The 25,924-nt window shown below is 39.2% G+C and overlaps 1 protein-coding gene across 1 annotated transcript in view; it reads left to right on the top strand.

Annotated features, from left to right (window-relative positions):
• The window catches only part of PCCA (propionyl-CoA carboxylase subunit alpha), a 294,043-nt gene that overhangs the window by 34,572 nt on the left and 233,547 nt on the right, over positions 1–25,924 (top strand). The window contains exons 5-6 of the mRNA XM_063337025.1: positions 10,632–10,745; positions 12,261–12,314. Of these exons, the coding sequence (XP_063193095.1) occupies positions 10,632–10,745; positions 12,261–12,314 (168 nt within the window). The remainder of the gene's footprint in view (positions 1–10,631; positions 10,746–12,260; positions 12,315–25,924) is intronic.

Below are 25,924 nucleotides of genomic sequence, written 5' to 3' on the forward strand. Positions count from 1 at the left end.
TGAGCCACAGTGTAACTCTGGAACTCTTCATCCTGTAACTTAGTTCTGCTGATCTGTTTTTTGTCTTTTTTTTCTTTGGAGGTCTTTGGCCCTCGCTGTTATCTAGTTTGATTCTCCTTTATGGAAAAAAACTTTCCCATGTAATTCTTGATGTACTTGACTTTGGGGTATTCTGTGATCGCTGTTATCTAGTACTGTGCAAGATCTGCTTAAACTTTATTTGAATACAGGATTGCAAATACCGACAGGATCTGTTATAGACCCTTTTTAAAATGTAAGTTAGGGCTAGCAGTTTGTGGTGTGTTGACTGCGCTTTATAACAAATGCTGCTCTGTACTTTCTTACTACACTTGTAACAGGACCAAGTGGCTGTCAAACATGGCATGGAAGTGATTACACTTCTGGCATGGGCAGGGATGATTTCTTGTTAAAAATCGTATTTTTTTTAAAAAAGGTAAATCTATTCTGAAAAGTTACTTAACAAGTCGATTTCATGGGATTTTTGACTTACTGTGTTTTGTGAGTTCCAACAGCAAGCATGCTTTATGCTTTTTCTCTGTTACACAATTTTTATAGTCTTTATCTTGACATCGGCCTCTTGGAACCTCAAAGCTGACTTTGTCTTTCAAAAGAAGACTTTTGAGGGTAGAAAACTTAGGATGGGTTTTATATAGAGGACTATCTTCTTCAAAGTTGGCCTATAATATAACGAATAATTTTTATACACTGTCAGAAGACTAATTTTCTTGTAGAACTAACAAAGCATGATTTTCAAGAAATCTGAATATTCACATTAGTGGACTTTTGAAGGGAAAATGCTCTACTTTTGTGTGTTACGTAATAAAGTGCATATTTAATAAGGCATTTTTAAGTATTGAAGATTCTGTTCCTCTTAAAACATAGCCTTTGCTGGGCATGATGGATAATTTTGAGGTTTCATGACTGAATTTTTGTGGTTCATTATAGGTACTGTTTTAGTATTTAACCTTAGTGGAGAAACCCTACTCACTAGGTACCTAAAAGTGGTTAAGTGGTATATGTATGTGCATATATATACATGTATATACATATATATTTTCTATGATACATACATATTGCAAAGATATAAGGAAAACTTTCTGTGTTTCAGAAAACCGGCATTGAAAGTTTCTTGTCCTTAAGGTATTCTGCATTCCCCCACAACCTGTTATTTTGGGAATTTCCTTTTATGAAATATTTGACACTTCTAGATCTTGTTTCATATTATGTCTACATTTCTTTAAGTCCAAAATATTTCAGAAAGGACTGTTTGTGCTCTTTTCTCCCCTCTCATTCATTCACTGTATTGGATCCGATGATGGTGTGGCTTGGGAGATAGTTTAACTTGCTGATCTGACAGAAGGTTAATTTCCCCTCCCCTTAGATTACTTTCCACTGGGTATGTTCAGTTTATTGATCTGTCTCAGCAGTGTTATAATTGCTAGAGCCGAATGTGGAGGAGAGTTAGGGGCGGGATCATCCTTTGAGTGGCAACTTGTATTTGCATGAAGTGATGCATATTGTGAAATTTCATTCATGTCTCAACATATGGTTCATTTTGGGCCAGAAGCTAGTTCACATTGAGAAGAACTTAATTTACTGTAGGGTCTGTGTCCTGCATTTCTGATTATTTTTTTTTTTTTAATGTTAGTCCTCCAGCTACTGCTGCAGAATATGTTGCCATACTTCCCCTCTCACCTTTCTTTTAAATACATATTGTGTAGTTGAAATGCCAGGTAGCTGTGAATTTACCTCGCTGTTGCTTTGGGTTGTTCTCTCAACCCTGGTATTGGTTGCAGGGATCCCTGACTTTATCACTGTCTTTGGATGCTGGAAGCAATTTCTGCAGTCCATCCATTTGTAGGCAGGCAGATTTGAAGATTATGTGGGAGCCCCATCTCAATGGTTGTGTACTGTGTTCATCCATCTGAAAGAGGAACTCTGTCTGAATTAAGCTGAAAATACTAGGTGGGGATATGCTACCAATGCATACTGTGTTGCTTTGTGGCTGAGTTTAAGCTACTTTTTTTGAATCCCGTATGTCTTCTGGGATATTTAGCTCAATTAAGAGCTAAACTTCTACTATAAGAAGCTCTGTAGTTGTTGGCTGCCCTTGCTACCATGTGATACTATTTTCTAGACCTGCCACATGTCTTACCCATTTAGTAAACAAAACAAAGAAACATGCATCAAATGCATTCCATGGTGAGCTTGTTGTGGGGAGAGGCAGGAAAAAGAAACAGCATGAGAAAGATCTGTCCCATTGCTTTGCTAATGCGCTTAGAAAGCTGAGATTCCATTAGGGAAAGGCTGACACGTGGATATAGATGTGTTTGAAATGCAGAAGGGCTGCTGAAAACACTGTAGGGCACTACTGTTCTGTTAACATCACAAAAAAAATTAATTCTTTTTTCTAAAACACTTGAAGTTCAGAATCACATACACTGCAAAGATGAAACTCTTAGCATCCACACAGAGCCTAGTGGACTGTTGTAACTACGATGAATTGTTCAACTGTTACAACAGAAGGAGGCTCTTGCTTTGGTAAACAGATTTATTAAGTTTCTTCCCAAGTTGTTAGTGTATGCTCTGAAGTAAAATTCTCCCATTTCTCCTGGAGACTCTCTCTAGATAATGTACTTCAAAGTAAAATAGTCTGCAGAGGTATGAGTGCAGTTTCTACCTTGCAGACTGTTTCTTCCCAGCATCTCATAAATCAGCAAAGGTTGTTATGAGTGGCCGTGCTGCCTCTAATCTTCACTTGGGTGAAGAAACTTGGTAGCTGCCCCATGCTATCAAAAGGAGGCACGAGTGCAAGGAGACAAGGGGATCCTTTTCCCTCAAGACTGTGAGAAGTGTTTTGCTATTGATGCAATGAGTTGGAGTTGAAGAATGGGACACTGTGGTTTTTTCCCTCCTGATTCCTCTACCTCTTTTAATCCTGCAGTTCATCTGAAGGTAGATTAGTGAACAAGATGACTATTGATCCACCTTTTTCCACTTCTACTTTTTCAGTTATTCTGCCAAAGAAAGATTGATTGTTCCTGGTTGGTGTTGACTAAAACACGTGGAAGCTTGTGATACAAACCAACTGTTTGATACTGCTAAATTTTAAATAGCAAATGAGTTACTCTTATTGGCCCTTAACTGTGACAGACTAGCTTTTTTTTTTTTGTGTCTTCTAGAACTTTTTAGCAGGTTTTCTTCTCAAAAAGAAAAGCTGCTTGAACTTGAAAAGAAGTTAAGCAACCTTTTATTTGTATTTTTTAGCTATCTGCAGATAGACTCAGTAGGCTAAAGAAGTCTCGTTTTAAGAACAGTTGAGTTCTGAATAGAAGGCTGTAGAGGCAAGCTTTGCTAGAAAAGGTCTCAGAGAACATACTATAGAGGCGAACACCATGCCTTCAATTTTCAATTTATGGCCAAAAAAACCCACCACCCGTTTTTTGGTTAGCCCAATTATATGGTCTTCCCAACATTCAGCTTCTCAGCTATGGACAAACTTCAGTTCTGTAGTCTTAAGCTTGTATGAAGCACTAAGTAGTTACTGGTATTTACTTAGTAGTTTCTAGGTAGTTACCGGTATTTCCTACTTTAGAGGGTAAAACACAGTAAGCACTTGCAATAAAATTCTGAGGGAGAAGCCTTCTTTCCCATCAGTATTCTAGAAGGTGCTTCACTAAGAAGTTATCTGCCAATGGATAAGCATGTAGGAAAAGGCTTAAGGAGCCAAAGCCATTCTGGAAGACTGTCCTCTAGATTTTTATCTGTAATGTCTTCAGGACTCTGGAGGTGTTTCCTTGCTTGTCCCAGCAAACAGAACTCTGTTTCAGAGTATCACTGCGTGGTCTTACCACCTTAGCGTGGGTCTGTTTTCACAGTACTAGTCATCAGGCCTCTAGATACAGTGGGCAGGGGGTCCTTTCCTGTCGATGAGTTCTCTGTCAAGGAAAATTGTGTGTCTCTTTAGCAGCTAACAAAGTTCCAGAGTGTTTTTTGTGGGAGAGAGAATTTTGAGATTACTTTTTCTTAAGGTTACAAAATAAATTCATGTTTGTAAGTGAGAATGTGAACAGATTAAAACCTTTGTATTGGAAAGTGCATTGTCTTAGTCTTGGTTAGAAATGCAGTCTTCCTTGCCTGGTTGCTGTTTCTTTTCTTTTAAAGACTGTTCAGTTCAACCCAGATTCTTCCATTTTAATTGAAGTCCATGGATTTTTGAGGCCACTAGCTAGTGAGGCTATCGCTGTCTTCAAGTTTCAACTGGTTGGCAAACTGAAGGGCAGGAAGGCCGAGTAGAGGAGGGGGTGCTAATATTATCTTTTTTTTCTTGGCTGGTGTCTGCTAACCCAGGATCTAATCCTGCGGATGCTAATGGATGGGCTGTTTGGGAATCATTGTAGGCTTGGAGGGGACTGTAAGTAAATAGCCTTCACCAAACCCGTTTGAAGGCCACTGAAGAGTTGTTTTACCTTAGTCCTCACACAACTATTTGTGTGCCATCAAATTAAAAAAAAAAAAAAGAGGTAAGTTTTACAATAGACTTGTGGAGAAATCTACTTATGCTGACTCTGTAGGTTGACTTACTTATTTGCATAATTTTTTATTTAGGTTTTTGAAATGCTGTGTAAAAATAAATGTGGAAAATATGGGATAGTTATGCTATTTGTGGCGCTCATAGTTCTGCTTTTCACGTGGTTTAGCAGTATTTCCATTATTTCATTTTAGGGTTAAATGCTGCAATCATGTGGCAGTATTTCTTTGCAGATAGCACTTTAAAGGCTGTATGAATACCGTATGCTTACTATGTGCACAAATTTATTGTATTATCGGTGGGTGTATTTTAGTGTGAAGCTGCTAAAGGCACTGAGGTCAGATGAAAGATACATTTTTGGCAAAGCAGTAAATGTGAACCTTTTTTGCATCCATTTGAGTTTTTTTAATTCAGGACTGTTCAATGCCACAAGCTTTTTATTCTGTTTTGTCTGTCTCTCTTGGCAGTGGTGCTGGCAAGATTTGATGTGGTTGGTTTTTTAGCTACCTTACAAAGGATTTACTCATTAGCCCTATTTTATGGGTTGAGCTAATTGTGATTTGTCTTGCTGAGCGGTATTATGCAGTTTGGGCCAATTAAGTGAATCCACTTACATCAACGGATGTTGTTCCAATGTGTAATATTGATTTGAGCTATAAAAGGAGAATGTCTTGTTTGATTAGATTTCTTTGTCTAAACAACACATGAGATCTTATCTCGTGTACCAAACAGAAGTGTTCTCTTCACGGAGGTTTTTAAACTTCTTCTTAGGTTTGATTAACACTGTATATGCAGATGTAAGTCTCCCTGTATATAAATTCTGAAACAGTACAGACGAACTCAGGGGGGAAAATGCATCTTCCAACTCAGTGTAACTCTCCCTGCTGCATGAATATTAACTTGTGTTGAGACCTGGGGATACGTAGGGTCACCTACTCTGAAAAACTGGGACACTGGGGAATCCCAGACATTTACCTCCTCAGAGACGGAGGAGTGGGGGGGAGTGAGTGTGTGTATGTGTTAATTAGGCATTTACACTGAAGTAAATGGCATCTGTCACATGATAAACATCAGAAACCGCTGAAGTATATAAAATCATCTGTGGAAACTAGGTGGGTGATATTAAGCACTCTGTTAAGAAACACATGTAGATGTGTTTTCTGTTCCTCCATTGTCTGTCATGACAGTCAGCCTTTACTTTTTTGGAATTAGTAGATGGGAATCACTATCAAACAAATTGGGAAGAAAAGCACTTCTGTTGTGAATCAGATTCATAAGAAGGTAATAAATTCTGGAGTCCCTGAATAATTATAATGGTAGGGATCTGTAAATTATCCTAGTGTCTTTGATTGTCTTATATATTGCATATGCACTGAAAGTAAGTGTTTTAGTTCTTTGCCTTAAAACAGTTTTTCCTACATTCATGCGTTCTGTTTCTGTACTAAGAAAACTCTTCCGTGTTTAATGTTGAGAGGCATGCCTATGTACATGTGACTTGTTTATAATATAGATTTCAACTAGCAGTCTGCAGCAGCTGAATGACTGTTACCTTGATTCTGCTGTGTTAAACAGAACATCTCTAGGAGTACTGTGTATATTTTGGGTAGTGAGCTATTCATTTTGATCTCTCAAAATGATTATTATTTGAGATACAGGTTTGATTAAGGGGATAACTCAATAAATTCAGAGTATGGTTGGGCAAGAGAGAATGCTGCTGTCAAATGGGTACATGTGCCACCCTCCAGGGAAAGGAGAGCTAACATAATCTAGGTAATTTGGGCATTTGTTAGCTCTGATTCTGTGCAGCCCTTCTGAATCATGTTATCTCCTGCAAAGTGGATATTGAGTATTTTTTGTGGTGCTTAGATCCAAAATCTTGGGTTATGGACACATTTCTCTTCAAGGATATGATGCCAAGCCCTGGCACCAAACGTGGTTTATAAATCCTCCTGAAAGACTGAAAGATAAAGTAGAAAAAGGGTCTCCAAAGCCAATCACTGCTGCTGTTACCACCCTTTATCGCGCTCTCTGCCCTGAGAGCTGCCGCAGCCTGGAGCAGTGCTTGGAACCAGTCCAGGCCGAAAATGGCTGGCTAATCAGCCCTGATGGACTCCTTGCTTTCTGTGCTTATTTGCTGGAAACATGGTGAAGAAACACAAAGCTGTTCCTGCCGAAAGATCGGGCAGGATTTACTGGTTTAGGTGCTTTGCCGTGAAGGTGGCTTCTGGACCTAAACTAGCTTTGGAAACCCGTGGTCACTTCTGTGCAGTTTGCTTCTGAATTAATAAGCTTGTTGGACTAATGAGCCAGTTCTTGTATCCGTATGTGGTCATGAAGAGTTGTGCAATAAAATCATTGTTGTATGTCAGATTGTGTCCAGTTGTCTTTATACCTTAATCCAAAAGCACTTATGCTATTTAAGAGTATTCATTCTAATGTTCTTCTGCTAGGACTCCTTGTTAAATTCAGAGTATAATAATTATTATTATTTGTCATAGGTTTAGAGCTGAGGAGGCTGTGATGAGCTGATTTGAGTGTTTGTTACTGATTTGGGTTTGGATTTCCGAAGGTGTAACAAACTATATGGGATTTGGATAAATAAATTTAGTCTGTAGTTCTTGAATTTCAAGTGGAGGTTCTGCAAAATGATGATTCAGTAGGTTTTGGTGAATGTCTTATTTCTCTTGTTGCTGCAATATAATTAGCTCGTATGAAATATACTAGTTCAAATATACAACTTCTATAGAAATTAAACTACTTTTACACAAATAAAGTGTGTATTTTCATGATTTCTAGTTGTTTGTAGTCTCTAACATGACAGGTCCTTGTAGCTGCTTGAAACGTATCTTTTGAGGCACAGGTAGCCCAATATGATTAAAATTTGCAGTATCAACCATTTAGCACTTCAAGGTTTGTCTGCTTTTCCAGCCTTTGTTGCTATCCATTCATGCTTGAGCTTGCAGGGGCAATTCTAATATTTATGAAGGAATTGCATTTCTTCAAGAATCTTCTGGGACTTGCTTCTTTGTTTTGTTGATGTTGTTTTTGTAAACTAAAACAGTAAAGGGAGGAAAATACACTTCTGAAGTTTTAGCTGTAGTAAGTTATGGACAAGTTTTGAAGACCTACGATTGTGTGATTTTTAAGTCAAGCACTCCATGCAACCCTTGAATTTAAAAATAAGTCTATTAAGTCTATTTGAAGCTTGTAGTGCTTGATGAAAGGGATGGATTCTTTGGATCATCTAGAAGTACCTCCTTATAAGTCAGCTTTTGCAGAGGAAAAGGTTTACTGAATTGTGGTGTGAATTATGTGTCACTTTGTAGTGTAGATTCAAATAATGGCTTTTGTTGTAAACTTTGCTAGTAATTACAGTTAGTGTAATTATGTTTCCATATACTAGACTGTAAATTCTGTAGTGTATTTGTGTTATGGCATTTGGAGTATTCTTCATGAACTACAGTGCATTGTGAAAGAAAGTAAATGCTTGGAGAGGGGAATTGTTGTCATGAATTACTAAGAAACATATCTCTATTTCCAGATTATATGTGGACTGGTTTAATGATTTATAAAATAGTAGATATGAGAAAGATCTGTAGATTGAAGAGCTGTCACTGGAACCTAAAAATCTGGAGGTTTTGAACCATTTTTGAGGAATAGAGACTTCTTTTCTTGCCCTTGAGAGGTTTCCTTGGTGCTCTGTGACAGTGTATCACGTATCGTGAATGTGATACGGCTACTGTTTTGCTGTTTTGTTATATCCATGTGAGGTATATTAGGCTGTACCCAAGGCTGAACTGGCACTGAGCTAGAGAAGGCATTAACCACTTGCAGTAAGGTAAATAAGGAGAAATGGATTTGCCAGATTAGAGGGACATGTGGGAGGGGAAGAGTCAAAACTCCAAAGAGTTGAAGTAACAATGAAACATTTTGGGGGGTGGGGGAATTTCAGAAGACCCTTTATATCTATAAAGTGAATGGTTTTGCAGTATCTTCTGTGGCTACTTTTGGTACTTGTAAGCCTGTTGGTGTCTTAATGTGAGAAGTGTGTGGGTGTGGGGTTTTTCTCTTGCTACCTACAAATAGCTGACCCTCTTAAGTTAGTCCCTTTCTATAAGGAAGCTTTTGGTTTTGTTAAACATACGTGCTTAACTATGCGTAAGCTCAAATAGCTTTGTTCAGGCATGTAAACCAAGTTGGAATTCAAAACAACAACTTTAAGCATATAAATCAATCATGCAAATCAGGGTATCCAAGGGCTATGCTGTTTGTTGTACTTAGTGCTCCAGGAAGGATGACAGACAGGCTAATCTTTATAGTATTTGATCAAAATAGATTACTGACTTAAGTTGTTGAGGTGTACTTACTAAAAAGCATTAAAATCCTGCTGCATGATTGTCTGTGTGAGTGCTTAGGATTTTTCAATTTTGCTTTTTTCTAAAGTGAGGCTAATGCTGTAGTGGTAAGATAAAACCATTGTGATTTTACAGAAGCAATAATTCAAATGTGAAATGCACGGCGATTCCAGGAGTTTATGTGAACTCTCAGATACTCAAGTATACAGCAAGTTTAGAAGCTATTGAAGAGATGCTCCCAGAAAGGAACTTGAAACTAAGTGCCAAGTTAATTTTCCTTCCTGGTGGTAGGATTAACTTTTGCAAAGTTCAGAAAAATGTCAGTAAAAATGAAGAAAAAACTAAAATGCTTAATAAGTGACTCCTGTACTTGTTATACATGCTTCTTATACTTAACTGAGTATTTATTTCTTATTGTATTGTTCAAAATATTGTTTGACTACTGCTTGTCACAGTTTCTGGATGATTTTTTTTTCTGGCCTTGTTTCGTTTGAATGAGCAAACAGTACATGCAGGCTACAGTACTTCTACCTGTAGTTTTTCATACTTGACAGCCTTCATGCTACTTGCAAATAATTCCTTTCCGCAAAGAACAAAATTTCATGTTCACAAACTAAAAATACTTTTAAGTTTCACATATGTGAATGCTCATATTCTAAAAGAACACCCCTTTTAAACAATGTATTCTCAGTTTCAAATGCTGAAGACGGTATCAAGTATTTAATAAAAGCAACTTTTAAAACTGGTAAGCATTGAAAATGCTAAACTGTCAGTATGAACAAGTCGTAGTGACACATAGCTAGTATAATCTTACATAATTTAAGCAATGACATGCTTTCTTCTCCTTTCTTAGAAAAGGAGAGCAGAGTGAGGAAAAACTGATTGTTTTGTTTCTCGGGTCTGTGTGTATCTTTAAAGTAAAAATATTCTGAACTCTGAAAATATGTTAAAGACCAATCTACTGAAACTTTTGTAACTTTTTCTTCAAGGTAAGTGTGCATGTGAGTTGTAAGTAGACTTCCAACTTCAAACCTAGCTATCTTATTATTCCTGGTAAAATGTTGGAAATGTTTATCCCTTTGGTATAGTTCAGATTTGACTAAAAAATGTTTGGCAAATGCATATAAATGAGGATACAATGGATTAGAAATCAAACACGTGCCTGCTTAAATAATTCTCAAGATTTTCTGGTTCACGTGTGGTGATATTGAACTCTTTAGTCATAGGCTTTAATTTGTGCATGGTGCTGACCTGATGCTGTGCAGGGACACTCACTGCATCCCTTCATTCAATTCACTCTAATTATCCCCAACTTCCTGGGGAGCCTGCTTAGAACTGGTCATGAATGTTTGTTATTAAGTATTAAGATATTAGGCTACCCTGGTTACATGTAACAAAGTAGTTTTTAGTCTGAATTTACATATAGATGATCAGTATAGGAAGCTGGAATTATATTTGTCATGATTTTATTTAATCAAATTCAAAATAATATATTGGAATAATAAAACATTTTGACAGTGACTTAAGCTCGGAGTTAAATCAAATAAGATTTAATGTTATTGTGTGAGTTCTTGTGTGTCAATGTTGGTAATTTCGGTGTGTGTTTTAGAGTGTTTACGGTATGTAAATTATCTTTGAAACAATCAGATTTGTGTGCATATTTCAGGGTGATAGTAATTATTTTTGCTGGGAGCATCTGTTAATGCAGAATATTGCCTCTTCAGGTTCATGTGAAAATGGCGGACGAAGCTGTCTGTGTTGGCCCAGCTCCCACCAGCAAAAGCTACCTCAACATGGATGCCATCATGGAAGTCATTAAGAAAACCAGGGCCCAAGCTGTGAGTCTGAATGAGTCTATCTGCTGCAGCTGTTTCATATATAGAAAGCAGAAAAGCCAGAGTTTGTATTTTTTTTTTTTTAAAGGTGTGGGGGGGAAGTGATTGAATATGCTATTCCAGTTAGTTCATGTCACATGAGTTAAATGTGTCCAAAATCGCTACTGGAAATCAAAGGCTTTGTAGCATCTGGCAGCACTGGTCGCTGATCCTGCAGGTGGCTGCTGGATTCAGCTTTCACACCAGGGAGCAGCTTCAGTTCATTTCCAAATTTGCTGGGGGAAAAAAAAAATCCCAATTAGTTTTGAGCACTAACCCTTTATATGCCATAATGGCTTTTTTGAATGTTTTACAAAGTGTGTATAAAAAGGCTTTTGCTTTAACTTCATTTGAATCACTTCCTAAATTATATAAATGTTATTTGCAGGAAGGTAAGGTAAATGGTGTGCCCCATAATTATTTTTGTTTCAGAATGTTTACAAAATGCACTTCAGCTTATATGTGTAAATATGGGCTATTCTGCCTTTCTCCCATCAAATTGGCCAGAGATTCAAAGCTTAACAGGAATCGGTTGGAAAAACTAATGTGTAGTCATGTTTAGATGCCTAATGTTCTTTGTTCTGTCAGGGAAATAAATGTATTACTCAGACCTACTGTACACAGAGCATTTATTAAAATGAAATTTGGTGGGTGTATAGAAGCAACACTATTTACTCAGGAACAGTTTGGATCAGCATTGTAATTTCTTTCAAAGAAGATGTTTTGGTATAATGCTTTCAGGAGCCAAAAACTTTCCTCTAAAGAAAAACCTGTTTCCTTCCCTCTGAGTTTCTGAATATGGAACCCAGTTGTTTAGGCTCTTTAAAAGAGAGGGAATAAAATAGCTTGTACTTTGTCTATCAAAGTATATCGGATCAAGAATCTTATGTGAATGGCGAAAAGTAAAATGAAAACTCTTTCCCACACTCCTCTCAAGTAATTATGCTAGGTGTGTACTGGGGTGTGAATAGCAAACTAGGCATGACTTAGACTAACGAGGCAGTAAACTACGTTCTCCAGCAAGGGTCGCTAGATGTAGGAGGCTTATGACCGTGGACTTTAAGACTACTGGTGTGATCAGTGCTAGAAATATTTTGGAGTGAGCAGTACTTTACAGTGGTTACTGAGAATAATGTAGGTGAGCATGTATGTGGCAGTCTGCAGTGAGATAAATGTGGCAAAATGGAGTTAAAAAGAGAAGGCAAAACACTAAAGGGAGTGTCCATTGCTCTGCTAATAGCACCTTTCTCCCTAATCAAGTAAGAAATGAGTGGTTCAGAAATGGTGGTTCAACCAGTGAGTCTTTACAGCTTGCCTTAGGACAAATAAGTTTGTGTGTTAAGACAGTTTCTTAAGATATTCAACTAATTTAAATGCTTAGTGGTCTACTTCACCTTCCCCAGTTTCTGAAAAGGTGCTAACAAATTTGGTGGCTGGCTTCAGAACTCAATCAGCTTGACTTTATTTTTTTTTTTCAAGGTACACCCAGGATACGGATTTCTTTCAGAAAATAAAGAATTTGCTAGACGTTTGGTAAGTTGGTTCTATTTGCTTGTCCGTGAATGATGCAGTAGGTGGCATTCCAAGGTATCTGAGGAATCAAGATACTAATTCAAGGCAGATCTAAAAGATACCTTAAGACAGGGGATGACTTTGTTTTCTGTGCATGTGGATTTCTTGCATTTTGGGGCTGTAATTACAGCCTGTGTTTTCTTTTGGGAAAAGGGGAGGTGCCTGTTTGTAAGAACTCTACCAAGGATGTAAGAACCTTTTGGCATTTTCACTTGAGCCTGGACAGTTTATGAGGCTGCTCTGTAAAACTGGGTCACTGAAATGATCTAGGTTAAAAGTATCTGTTTTTAAGTGATCATTTTGGTGATTCGTAGCACAGCTGGTGAACAGCTGTATCAGCAGCCCTGAGAAGGTGCTGAACTGGGCTTTCAGGATGAGAATAGAAAGCTGTTTAAAAACTAGCTTCTCTGCTGGAGGTCCTGTGTCGTGGAGCTGCATTCTCTGAAAGGACCAAAAAGTCAAGAGGGTGGGTGCTGTTTTCACTTTGTGTCTGAACTTATAAAAATGATTATTCATAACCTCTTTACTTCAGTGGGATTTTTGTATATCACAGGAACTGATGTATAGCCTCTTCATGGATTTTATTTTTTTCCAAAAACTTTCACGCAGGTGCTTGTAAATTTGAGCACTACTAGGAGAAAGTTACACGCACAATGTTTGAGCAAAGTCCTGAGTACGTGCTATATGGGTAGTCACTCCAAATTGTATGTTATTGTGTATTGGCTTCACTGAGAATAATAAGCACATATTACATTGAAATTTCCGGTAAAAAGCTGTTGCAGCTAGCAACTTTGTTACAGAGTAAATGAGCCATGTAGCTGAAAAAACATCTTGTTTTACAGGCACTAAGGTAAACTTGTTGCTGGTTTTGAGAGGATTTACACCTTTTTGATTCAGGGTAAAAACATAGATGAAGAATGTGATTTTTGTAAAATGAGCATGCTCTTGTTCTTATCATTTGTGGAATAGCTCATGTTTCCACACTTCTTCCTTGACTCTGTCCCCTTGGCTTGAGTTCTAATTGTAGTATAGACCTCTACTATTTAGTTAGGTTTTTGGTGTTAGGGAATACCACATGCTCATCAAGGAGCTTATTTGGAATGAAATCTCAAATTTTTATACTTCTCAGTTGCTGTGCTTTTTGAAAAGCCTGAAATAAAAACCACTGCAAGTTCTGTGTGATGCTGAATGCATCCTGCTGGTTGCCGAGTGGTGGCTGACGTTAAAGTTGAAAGGAGTTCTAAACACTTGGTGTTTGCCAGGATTTACCAAATCTGGGGTAATCTCTTACATATTACTTTTGTGCTGTTCAGCAGCTTTTTTATCACTGTTCTGCTTCATGTACCAGAGCCTCTTTTTAGAGGGAAGATTCCTGGGTTGATTTATAACAAAATGTATTCTGACTGGATTGGACCAGCAGGGTAACCGGCTTTAGTTGGCAGTTCCTGTTAGTTTAATAATAAAAAATTAATGAAACAGAAGTGCTTCCTCATGCTATTTTGCTGTATATTTTGCTGCCAAAGTTTGAAATTTGATAGTTACTATGCTAGACTGGGTGCATTTCCTAGTAATCTGGTTATTATTTGATGATGTAAATTACAATATTGGTGACGTGACAATCTGGAACACTTTTTTTGGCAGGATTAAGCCGAAATGGAGGAAGTACAAACATTCTTGTAGATCTCCTCTCACTTCCCATTTCTTATCTTTTCACTCAAATCCTTGGAACAGTGAATTCCTGAAATAATTTGGTGACTAGAAACATGTTTGCGTTGGTGCTATGGTCTCAAAATAGCTTTTATTTATGTTTCAGAAACCTGATGTGTTCTATTCTCTAAAAAATATCATAAGTTCTGCTTTGCTTTCTGAAATGCACTATTTAAAGTCTCAATTAAGACATATTCTTGCTTCCCTTCATGTCAGTGGCTCTAGAATATCAAACCCCTAGTGAGAATTGGTGAAACGATCTGTCTTTTTATCACTGAGGGCTACCTATATTTTTTCAAGACACCCCGAGTATTATATTTGGGAGGAAAACTTGTCTACTGTTTCTTTTCTTTATTAAAGCCTGTAACAAATCTTACAAAACCGCTGTAAATTTGCCAAAGGTGTGTTCTTGTTCTGTTTTGTTTCTCTGTATCCCTGCCTTTGCACATACACTGTTTTGTTGTTTTGTGCTAAAAGTAGTGATGAAGCTTAGGAAACCTGAGTTTATTTGCTGGTGTGCATCTGTATTTTTAAAACAAACTACCTAGATGCGGAAACACGGAAATACACTAAACGTCTTAAATTTGCCAATCTGTCTATAAGAGCAGTAATGAGCTCAAAGCAAAGCTTTGTCTTCCATTAACACATGGAGGGTCAGTTCACATGTAATCCCACTGTGTGTGATTTGAACAAAAGCGTGTCTTTTTGTTCATTATTGCCTAAATGATTCACAGAATAGCACAAAGCTATAGAAGGTCCTTGTGAAGAATCTGATGGATGCTTTTAGGGCATTGAAAACTAGTAGTCTTTATTTTTTTTCTTTAGAAACTGAATATGGTTCTCTTTTAGAATGAGGGGAAAGCACAAGTAAAGGATCCGTTGTTTCCAAAACAACATTTCCAAAAAGCAATCAGTAGGTGAATATCTGGCGTGCTGTTCATTGTGATCCAATAAAAATGTAGGTGTATTCAGTCCCTCTTCATGTGTATCTATTCTGGTTGCTGTTGGTGGCTGACGGAGAAGGGATCCACAGCGCTTGTATCAAGTGAGTCTGTGAAAGATTTCCTAAACCCTAAGGTCAGCTTCTCAAAGATTGATATTTTAATATGAAATCTTTTGAAAAACTTTTAAGGTAATGCTGATAACATTAGTTATGTAGAATAACAAAATGTGTTTGTGCAAATGAGTGTAGTTCCTTAGACTCTTACTTTGCATTCTAATTTTAATTGAGAAATTTGAGCTATCCAACTTGAAAGTCTTGCAGTGATTTATAAAAATGATTTATACATTGAAGTTATAAAATTTGATGCATAACTTGTTACCTGTAGTTTATGCAATTGTATTTGCATGTAAGCAGTTTGCTTCCTTCAAGGAATAATTGCATAATGCTCAGTATTGACATAAATCCAAAGGCACAGTTGAAATCTACTGCAACATAAAAAAACCACAAAACAAACCTGCTAATATCTTTTGCCAGATGCTATGCAAAGCTGCAAGAACAATTTGTTCCTTCATGTTTTAGAAGAATGTGCTAGTGACCTTTGTATTTAGGTTAGCTTGCTTAATGTTTCCCATTATATAAAATTAATGCAGACCCTTTGTGAGAAGCTCTATCACCTCTATTGTCTGCAGCAGGCCTTTGGAATTTGGCAGAGAGAAAGCCCTGAGACTAACATAAGCCTTTTGGTTGGCCTGTCATTTAAAGATATACTTTTTTGAAATGGCAATTTTACTTTCCTTGCTTGCAAACCTCCAGGGCTGCTGTTGTGGTGGGAGGTGGGAGTGCTGTGTCGGGTCTCTTCACATGTGGGATTGGCCCATGGTCCTGGTGATTCTTTATTTCCTCCCTTCTTTACCTGGGTGAAGAAGGGAATGGGGGAGAAAAGAGTGAGTTACCTTTGAAGCTAGATTAACATTCTTGGTGGAATTAAAAAAAATAATCCCTCAACAGTGTATTGTCTGAAATAAATGGGCAAACAATATATATGTAAATAGTTGACCACATGTTTGTAAATGGCTGTTAAGTTTGGGATGGAAAAGGTAAAAAGTAAGAACAACATACGTCATCTTCTACAAGGGGACACGTCTGACCTGTGAAGAACTTTATGCAGGTGGATCCATAGCCCTATGCAGAGCTAATTATGGGATTGTCACCTTTTAAAATGTAAACTCTTAATGGCAGCAGCATTTCCTTATAATTGTTGTGCACAGCTTTGTTATTTGTAAGCAAATGGTGAAGTTCCTTTATCATGATTCGATGAACACTACGTTTTTGAGAAGCATTTGGTATGATTCTCATGCTGTTCCCACATGCATTGGCTTCCTACCTGTCACTTCACCTACCAGCACTGCCTGTGGTGGCTTAAGGTGCTTTGTCTGATGGAGACTGTGCCCCTACTGTGTGATAAAGGTTTGGCAATGAACTTGTCTAGGTGAACAGGTCACCAGTTTGCCCCCCAGAAAATCTTTGCCTGTGAGCCTATAATTTTGATGCATGACTCTCAATGTTCTGAGGCAGAATAGTTCTGAATGTTACTTGTATTCTTGCATTTATAGAAAAAAAAATCTAAATCTGCAGTATCAGGTTGTTTGACACTGTCAGGCATGACATCCTGGTCTCCAAACTGATAAAATATGGGTTTGATGGACTGACAATTCAGTGGATAAAGAACTGGCTTGATGGCCGCACCCAAAGGGGGCCATGTCAATGGGTCCATGTCCAAGTGGAGGCCAGTGACAAGTGGAGTCCCTCAAGGATCTACCTGAAGTCATGGCTAACTGGGGAGGTCCCAATGGACTGGAGGGTAGCAAATGTAGCACCCATCTACAAAAAAGGCAGAAAGGAGGATCTGGGAAACTATAGGCCTGTCAGTCTGACCTCGGTAGCAGGGAAGGTCATGGAGCAGATCATCTGGAGTGCCATTACAAGTCATATAATGGACAAGCAGGGGATCAGGCCTAGTCAGCATGGGTTTAGGAAAGGCAGGTCCTGCCTGATGAACCTGATCTCCTTCTATGACAAGATGACCCAATTATTGGATGAGGGAAAGGCTGTGGACATTGTCTACCTAGACTTTCGAAAAGCATTTGACACTGTCCCCCATAGAATTCTCATGGGAAAAACTGGCAGCTCATGGCCTGGATGAGCATATGATCTGCTGGATCAAGCACTGGCTGGGTGGGCGTTCCCAAAGAGTGGTGGTCGATGGAGTTAAATCCAGCTGGCGGCCGGTCACAAGTGGTGTCCCTCAGGGCTCAGTGTTGGAACCATTTCTGTTTGACATCTTTATTGATGACCTTGGTAAGGACATAGAGTGTATCATCAGTAAGTTTGCAGATGACATGATGCTAAGCGGGAATGTTGATCTACATGAGGATAGGGAGGCTCTACAGAGAGACTTGGATACATTGGACCAATGGGCCAATGCTAATGGAATGTGCTTCAACAAGGCCAAGTGCCGGGTCCTGCACTTGGGACACAACAACCCCATGCATCGCTACAGGCTTGGGGAAGTGTGGCTGGAGAGCTGCCTAGCAGAAAAGGACCTGGGGGTTCTAATTGGAAAGCGGCTGAACATGAGCCAGCAGTGTGCCCAGGTGGCCAAGAGGGCCAATGGCATCCTGGCTTGTATTAGAAATAGTGTGAGCAGCAGAAGTAGGGAGGTGATTGTCCCCCTGTACTCAGCACTGGTGAGGCCACACCTTGAGTATTGTGTCCAGTTCTGGGCACCTCAATACAAGAGAGATATCGAGGTGCTGGAGCGAGTGCAGAGGAGGGCAACGAAGCTGGTGAAGGGCCTGGAGAATAAATCTTATGAGGAGCGGTTGAAGGAGCTGGGACTGCTTAGTTTGAGGGAGAAGAGGCTGAGGGGAGGCCTTATCGCTCTCTACAACTACTTGAAAGGCCATCGTAGAGAGGTTGGTGCTGGTCTCTTCTCACAGGTAACTAGCGATAGAACAAGAGGGAATGGCGTCAAGCTGCAACAGGGTGGGTTTAGACTGGACATCAGGAAAAAATTCTTCACAGAAAGAGTGGTCAGACACTGGAATAGGCTGCCCAGGGAGGTGGTGGAGTCACCATCCCTGGATGTGTTTAAGAGTCTAAGTGTGTTTAGATGTGGTGTTAGGGGATATGGTGTAAGGGAGAACTTTGTAGAGTGGGGTTGATGGTTGGACTTGATGATCCCAAGGGTCTTTTCCAACCTAAATGATTCTATGATTCTAGGGTCAGTACTGGGACCGGTCTTGTTTAACATCTTTGTCAGCGACATGGACAGTGGCATAGAGTGCACCCTCAGCAAGTTTGCTGACGACACCAAGCTGTGTGGGGCGGCTGACACACTGGAGGGAAGGGATGCTATCCAGAGGGACCTTGGCAGGCTGGAGAGGCGGGCCCATGCCAACCTCATGAAGTTCAACAAGACCAAGTGCATGGTCTTCCATCTGGGTCACGGCAATCCCAAGCACCAATATAGGCTGGGCAGTGACTGGCTTGAGAGCAGCCCTGAAGAAAAGGACTTGGGGGTGTTGGTGGACAAGAGGCTCAACATGAGCCATCAGTGTGCACATGCAGCCCCGAAAGCCAATCATATCCTGGGCCGCGTCAGGAGAAGCGTAGCCAGCAGGTTGAGGGAGGTGATTCTCCCCCTCTACTCCACTCTTGTGAGACCCCACCTGGAGTACTGTGTCCAATTCTGGAGCCTGTACTACAAGAGAGATATGGATGTGCTGGAACGTGTCCAGAGAAGGGCCACGAGGATGATCAGAGGGCCGGAGCACCTCTCCTATGGGGACAGATTGAGAGAGTTGGGGTTGTTCAGTCTGGAGAAAAGGCAGCTCCAAGGAGACCTTATAGTGGTCTACCAGTATCTTAAATGGGCCTACAAGAAAGCTGGTGAGGGACTTTTTAGGATGTCAGGTAATGGTAGGACTAGAGGGAATGGATTAAAACTAGAGATGGGACGATTCAGACTGGACGTTAGGAAGAAGTTCTTCACCACGAGGGTGGTGAGACACTGGAACAGGTTGCCCAGAGAGGTGGTGGAAGCCCCATCCCTGGAAGTTTTTAAGGCCAGTCTGGATGGGGCTCTGAGCAACCTGATCTAGTGTGAAGTGTCCCTGCCCATGGCAGGGGGATTGGAACTAGATGGTCTTTAAGGTCCCTTCCAACCTTAATAATTCTATGAAATCCATGGGAGGGACAAATAGTGCATGCATTAAATCATGGGCATTATTTGTCATCCATTACTAGTCCTCTGCTAGTGCATGTGAGCTAGAAAAATGGAATTGAGTCATCTGAACTGCTGTCTGCTTAGATACTTCCTACTGTGGAAGTAGGAAGGCTGTATTACTCCCTTACTGTCAAAAACTCCTTTGCTAAAAAGCATGTGATGGCTTATGCTGTGTCATCAGTGTCCTGTTCAAGATTGCCTATGCTACAGAACAAATTGCAAGTTCTACTCTGTCGCAACTTCCAAATCTTCATCTTCAGCAACTACTGTATATAGCTAGAATATTTCTTTCAAGTGCAGGCTTATGTCTAAACTTAAATAAAAAGCAAACCAAAAAACCAAAACAAGTCTCAGGGTGCATATCCACAGGTCTTGTGTGGATATACATGTGTATAACCTATATGCGTGTATTTAAAGATGCAGGGTGGTGTTTAGCCGAGGATATGTGTGATTGGTGACTCTGCTTCCTTTTGGGTCCTTTGCCTAAACTCCATAATCTTAGCATGTTTTTTCTTCTTGATCTCCTGATTAGGCAACTTCCTCTGACATGGCAGTCTTGACCTATTTGTATTTATTTTTCACTTAGAGTAAGCCTTTATTTTTAACTTTTTTTTTAAAGCTATGTATTTTCTTAAAGTGGCTTGGGTTGAAAGCTTTAACGTATGAAACTGTTCTTAAAAAAAAAAATACAAACACAAACCCTCTTGATTTAAATAGTAATGTCTGGCAACTTGAGACTCTCGGTGGATGATCCGTAGGCTTGCATGAGTTCTGGAATGATCTAATGCTGTGCATGTGATTAAAGAATATATTAGAGTGATTTTTTTTTTTTTTGCTTATCTGGACTATCGTAAGTCATTTAATGTTTCCCATGAGATGCCTTTCAACAGCAGCACTTTGGCACGCTTATTAGGGTGTGTGGTTCTGCAGATGAATGGATTTGTGGAATCCTGATTTGTAAAAATTCATTATTTTTTGACGTGCAATGTCACTGCAATAGCACTTATTTCCAGGCTTATGGGAATTCTTAACATTGCTTCTGAAATGCTTTGTTCTGTCTGCTTTCTTCCACTGTTGCCATGTCTGGTTGTGAGAATAAAAACTTCTTGCTCTGTTTCTACAATTACGATTACACTAATTATGTATGCATGTGTGTTTCCTCATTGCAATAACAGAAGGCTTGCAAGTGGAATGCTATTTAATTCTCTTTTTACATAGGTAATATTGTTTCCTTTCATTTTCTGCCTTTTTATTCTACTATTGATTTGCAATGATGCAGGCAACTTTGGTTATGGGGAACTCTGTCCATTCTGAGCTAACATTGTTTGTTACTTTGTCCTATTTGAGTGTAATTGATGTAAGCTAGTGTGATGAGCTTGCCAATGTGACGTCCTTCTGTTTCCAAATCAGTTTTAAGCCTCCTATTGATACCAACGGAGCTGGATTAGACCTGAACAGTTAAGAGACATCGTTTTTTGAAATGAGAACTCCTGTTGCCCTGTAGATTTTAACTTACTTCTGTGGCAAGGCAGATGAAGCTTCACTTTAGAATTCAACAAAAACAATGTTTCCTTAATCACTTCTGGTTTCTGCCTGCATTTTAGGAAATAAAGTATTTTATAGTGATGGATGATCTGTGGTGAGTAGTTTTACATTGCAGATTGAATACTTAAGGGTTCCTGCATATTCTTCCTAAAATATGCACATCAAGAAAATTCTGACTTTAAAGATGAATGCAATTTAGTGGTGGGATGGATTTTCCTGTAATATTACAGAGTTGAAATACACTAAAGCAATGATGTGTGTGATAGAACCATTTTCCATCTCCCAATTCTGACTCTTTTATCCTTTGTTCTCTCCTGTAGTTGAAAACTAACTGCGGCAAGTTAAGAACAAAAATCTGTCTACTGAAGTTACTCTTTACTAGCCAAAAGAGATATCTTCTTACAGCATACTGTATTTTCATACACAAGGGCTTTTGTTATTGATAGTGATGTGTTACATGAGGATATGAACATACTAAATGTCTTTTTTTCCTAGGGCTAAGAGGTCATTACTTTTGAGGGAAGGGGAAAAGTTTCTCTATTTACTTCTAGAAGTGTTTTAGCTTGAAGGCATTACGTGTTGCAATAAGCGGTACTATGTATTTGTGTCCTCTCTATTAATGACTCTCTAAGAATAAGATGCTCTACTGAGCTTTCATTCCTAATTCACACCCTTCTTTAGTTGGCTTTGCTGGTTTGAGTTTTAGGGGAGTAACATCTCCTACTTCTTTTAGACACTTTTAGATCAAAATCTGATACTAAACCCCTAATGGTCTACCGAGACCAGGAATGAGCTTCGTGAAGGGGTGGTTATGACTGGCAACTGTTTCAAAGGCATTTGAGTGATTTCTACCTTACTGTATGGTTGTAGAATGCATAATTCAGTTGGACCTGGTTTCCGCTTTAGATATCAAATCCAATCTTTAGTTCAGAGAATCACAGGACCATGTCTAGTTGGCTTCTGAATGTCCCTGAAGGTGGACACTCCACAACCTACCTGGGCAACCTGTGCCAGTGCTTGGCTACTCTCATAGTGGAAAAAAGCGTTTCCTGATGTTCAGAGGGAATCTACTGAGTTTCAGGTTGTGCCCATTGTCTCTGGTCCTGTCCCTGGGCACCCCTGAGAAGAGCCTGGCTGTGTCTTCTTTGCAGCCTCCCTTCAGTTATTTATGTACATTGATGAGATCTCCCGTGAGCCTTCTCTTCTCTAGGCTGAACAGACCCAGTTCTCTCAGCCTTTCCTCATAGAAGACGTGTTTAAACAAACAAAAAAAATCTATGAACATAAGCACTGCTTGATAGTAACTTACCTGGCTTGTCAATTTTTGTCAATGAGAGCCTTTAGCCAGTGCAACAGGAGTGATGACCCCCAGGTAAGAGTAGGAATTTAATAGTTTACTTGTGGCTGCCTAATTGTGTTTAGTGGTTCATTTTACAAATGTTTTAAAGAATTCTCTGGAACTTTAAAAGACTTCCTACTCATTATTATGAATGCATTTGCCTTTTCATTTTATCTTTTAATTCTGTTTGAAGGTTGGCTTACAAATAAGCGTTGTATATTTGCATAACATATTTCATTCATTTATATTTCAGACTGAATGATAGTGATCAATAACACTGATAACTTAGAGTACTGGGTTGACTGAACAATTCTTGTTAGAGTTGTTACGCGTGTCTTTTGGGGGAAAATAGTTAAAATACTTGGCAGTTGGATTGTCTTCAACAATGAAGTTTTGAATTAACGCAAATATTAAAATTGATTTCCTGAAGTTAGGTGATGTGTTTTGTGGAGAACCTAGCATCTGCTTTTTGCTTGCTCCCTGTGTGCCAACCCATGTGTTCAGCTTCTGAAGAGCAGGTTACTAGCCTGTGGTCAGACTGCTCTTCTCCCTGGGACCAAGCTGCCTGGAGAGATTACTGCCCTCAGTGGCCTGTGGCTGTCTGTCCCCGTGAGGTGTCATTGCCTTCCTTGGATGTGCTGGAGTGACTGTATGTGTGGTCACTTTGTAGCCCTGTATCTGTTAAAATTATCTTTATTTAAACCTGTCTCTCCCCGCTGCTCCCAACTCTGCTCCCAACTGCCCCATTAAAGTCTTTTAGCTGGTACAAATGATTCTGGCAGAATAAAGTTAAGGAGTTTCTGCCTGACTGGAAATAGAGGCAAACTCAAAGGGATGGGAGCTTGGGACTGGGGTACAGGGAGTAAGAGGTAAAAATAAGCAACTGAAGTTGATGACCTTTTAACCTATTTATAGCTGAATTAGTATTTGACAGAAACCTTACTGGAGGGATTTAGGTATTTAATTTAGGTTGACTTAGGTACCTAACTTAAGTTTTGAAAATCAGTTGTGTGTGCCATCTGTTCATGATATATGTTTATCAAAAATGTTAAGTAATAGAAGCATTTCAAGAACTTAACCAAATAATCTTTAAACAATTTCCTTCATCCCCCAAAATACAAAGAAAGTGAGGGGAACGGTTTTCACCAGACATTGGCTCTCCCCCTTCTCCAGCATGTAAGTTTGCAGTTTCTTCTTGCAGCATTGCTAGTCTGAATTATTAAAAGCTTTGAAACTTGGTGTGACTGTATATTCGGTGGGGCTTTTATTGCACAGATACTGTGGAGGCAAAGGTGCTGTTTTCCCTGACTCTGCAGGCCACTACTGTGTGGAGATCTTTTTTTTTTCTCAGGGTTTGCACCCCCCTGTGAGTGTAATAGGAAGGGAAAAGTTGCTACAAGTTGACTTCCTAACCTTGGGGCTTGTTGACAACAAATCATGTTTTATTTGATCACTTAAGATTTGACACCATTAATTTTGTAAACTTAACAATTTGTGTTTGTCAGGATGTGTGTATGACTTTTTTTTTTCACTGACCTGTTGGACAGTTTCATGAAACTTAAATTAAAAATAAGGTTGCTCTAAGTGTGCACAATTCCTGTTTGGGCGTTTCACACATTTGGCCATCTTCATAATTTTTACATCAGAATTACGTAGGAAGCATACACCTTTGAACAGCGTCTCACTGTTTAGAGATGGGTTCTTAATTGATACTAAATTATGGCTTTCAGTACACACAGGGTTAAGTGAAAAGGTTGCAGTAATATCTAGTGAGCTTTTTTCCTTTAATGTGCTCATTAGCAGTGGCAAGTCCAGGTTTTAGCACATGTCAGTAATTTACATTTCATTGCTGAGTGGCTGCCCTTGTTCAAGAGTTGTTTCTAAGCCTGATGAATATACTTGTGTTGGGAATAAACTGAGTAGAAGAATTGAAAGCCAAATACCCTGCCAGGCTTTTCAATGGGTGCCGAAGTTTCCAGTGGGTCGCTGATTAGTAATGCATGGAGTAGCAGGAAAATGCAAAGATGATGTCTAGAAAGGTTACTTCAGGTAGGTTTTACCGTCAAACCCCTCTTTCTCTGTAACTAACCTTTATGGTCATTCTCCTCAAAATTCCTCTCCTGGGGGGCCTTCTTGTAATGTGAGAATGTGGTACATTAGGTAGACATCCCAACCAGGTTACTTATTCAGAGGTGGCACAGGAAAGTAATACTTGTGCAATGAGTCCTAGAAACAAATGATTGTATGAGTTGTAGAGTTTCCTGCTGTCAGATTATGATTATAGAGCTATCTGTGAATATTTGCTCTCGCCCTTTTTTCTTTCCTCCGCCTCATCTGATACTGACTTGTCTTGGCTTGGAGATGTGTGTGGTTCACTGCTGTAATGGCAGATATATGTCCGTTGGGATGCAGTAGCATTGCGGTTCACAATTGTGAACGAAGACAAAGGTTGCTAGTTTTTTGGGGAAAATTGATGCTTTCATGTGGCAACAGCTTAGTTTAGTAATAAAACCATATGATTAATTAAATATATTCTTGATGGAGTGATATTCTTGCTATTTTCAGAGCACTGTGGAAACTTATACTGTGAAATTATGCTTTCCTTTGTAGAGAGTCCTGCATATATTTTCTGTCCAAAAGGATAGGTATTGCTGAATTTACATATGTACACCGACAACTAAGCATTTTTATTCCAGATGCCTGTTAGGATCATACTGACGTGTTCTTCAGAACTCTAGCAAAAGAGTGTTGGTGCTTACTCTTTCCCACTCTCTCTCTAAGGTATTGTGAACACTGTTTATATTCAAGCTACTTATTATACAGTTTGGGGATGGGGAATGCATTAAACATTTAGAATGGGGGAAAAAACAGCAAAAGATATTCCAGAACATTCTGGTGAATAAAACCTGCCAGTTCATTGTGTAAGAACTTGTGAACCCTTTTATTAGCCTATCTGAACATTAGGTGCATATATTTAAATGAGAATGTTTGCAGAAAGTAGAGTCATTTGAATATTTTTCACACGCTAGAAATATTTTCATAGCTGCCTTGGTCAAATTTGAAATTCCTATTGTTAATTAACAAAATAGTTACTTCTTGGGTTGTTTGGGAAGAGCGTTGCCTTTAGCACTATGCTAAAGTGTAGAAGGAGTCTGAAGTGGTAATTCAGAAGCTCAGTTGATTGAGGCTGTGACTAGACAACAACTAGTAGTTTATGAGCTAACAGGTAGCAACATTATCTATAGATGTTGCTGGAAAGACATTTTTTTGTCTATAAGCCAAGACATTTTTCATGGCTCATAATGAAAAACTGGGGAAAATTACGCTTTTTTCTTCGACAAAAAATTGTCAGATACTTTGCCTTGTGGTTAGGACGCTTGGATGTTCTTTACTCTCTCAAAAAGCTTGGAGATACTCACAGCTAAGCATTTAAAAGAGATGCTGAGACCAGCAAAAAAAACAGTCAAGAGGATACCTGAGTGGAACTTGCACAAGAGTGGGGAGAACATTCTACACTTCAAACTTAGAATGGTTTTTTCTTTTTTTCAGTGGCAGCTGTCATAATATATTTATGGCTTCATGTCTTAGTGTTGGACTGTGGTTCTGAATGGATCAAATAGGGGAAAGGGGTGAAGGGTGCTTTCAGTTGTGACTCCCTCTTGCAGATTTATGGAGGGGCAGGCTTCTGGGATGGGGGCTTAGTCTCCCCTGAATAAGTCCTCTAGCTCTGACCTCCTGCTGCCTGGCTG

Source organism: Chroicocephalus ridibundus, chromosome 1 (assembly GCF_963924245.1).
Source record: "Chroicocephalus ridibundus chromosome 1, bChrRid1.1, whole genome shotgun sequence".
In the NCBI taxonomy this organism is placed as follows: domain Eukaryota; kingdom Metazoa; phylum Chordata; class Aves; order Charadriiformes; family Laridae; genus Chroicocephalus; species Chroicocephalus ridibundus.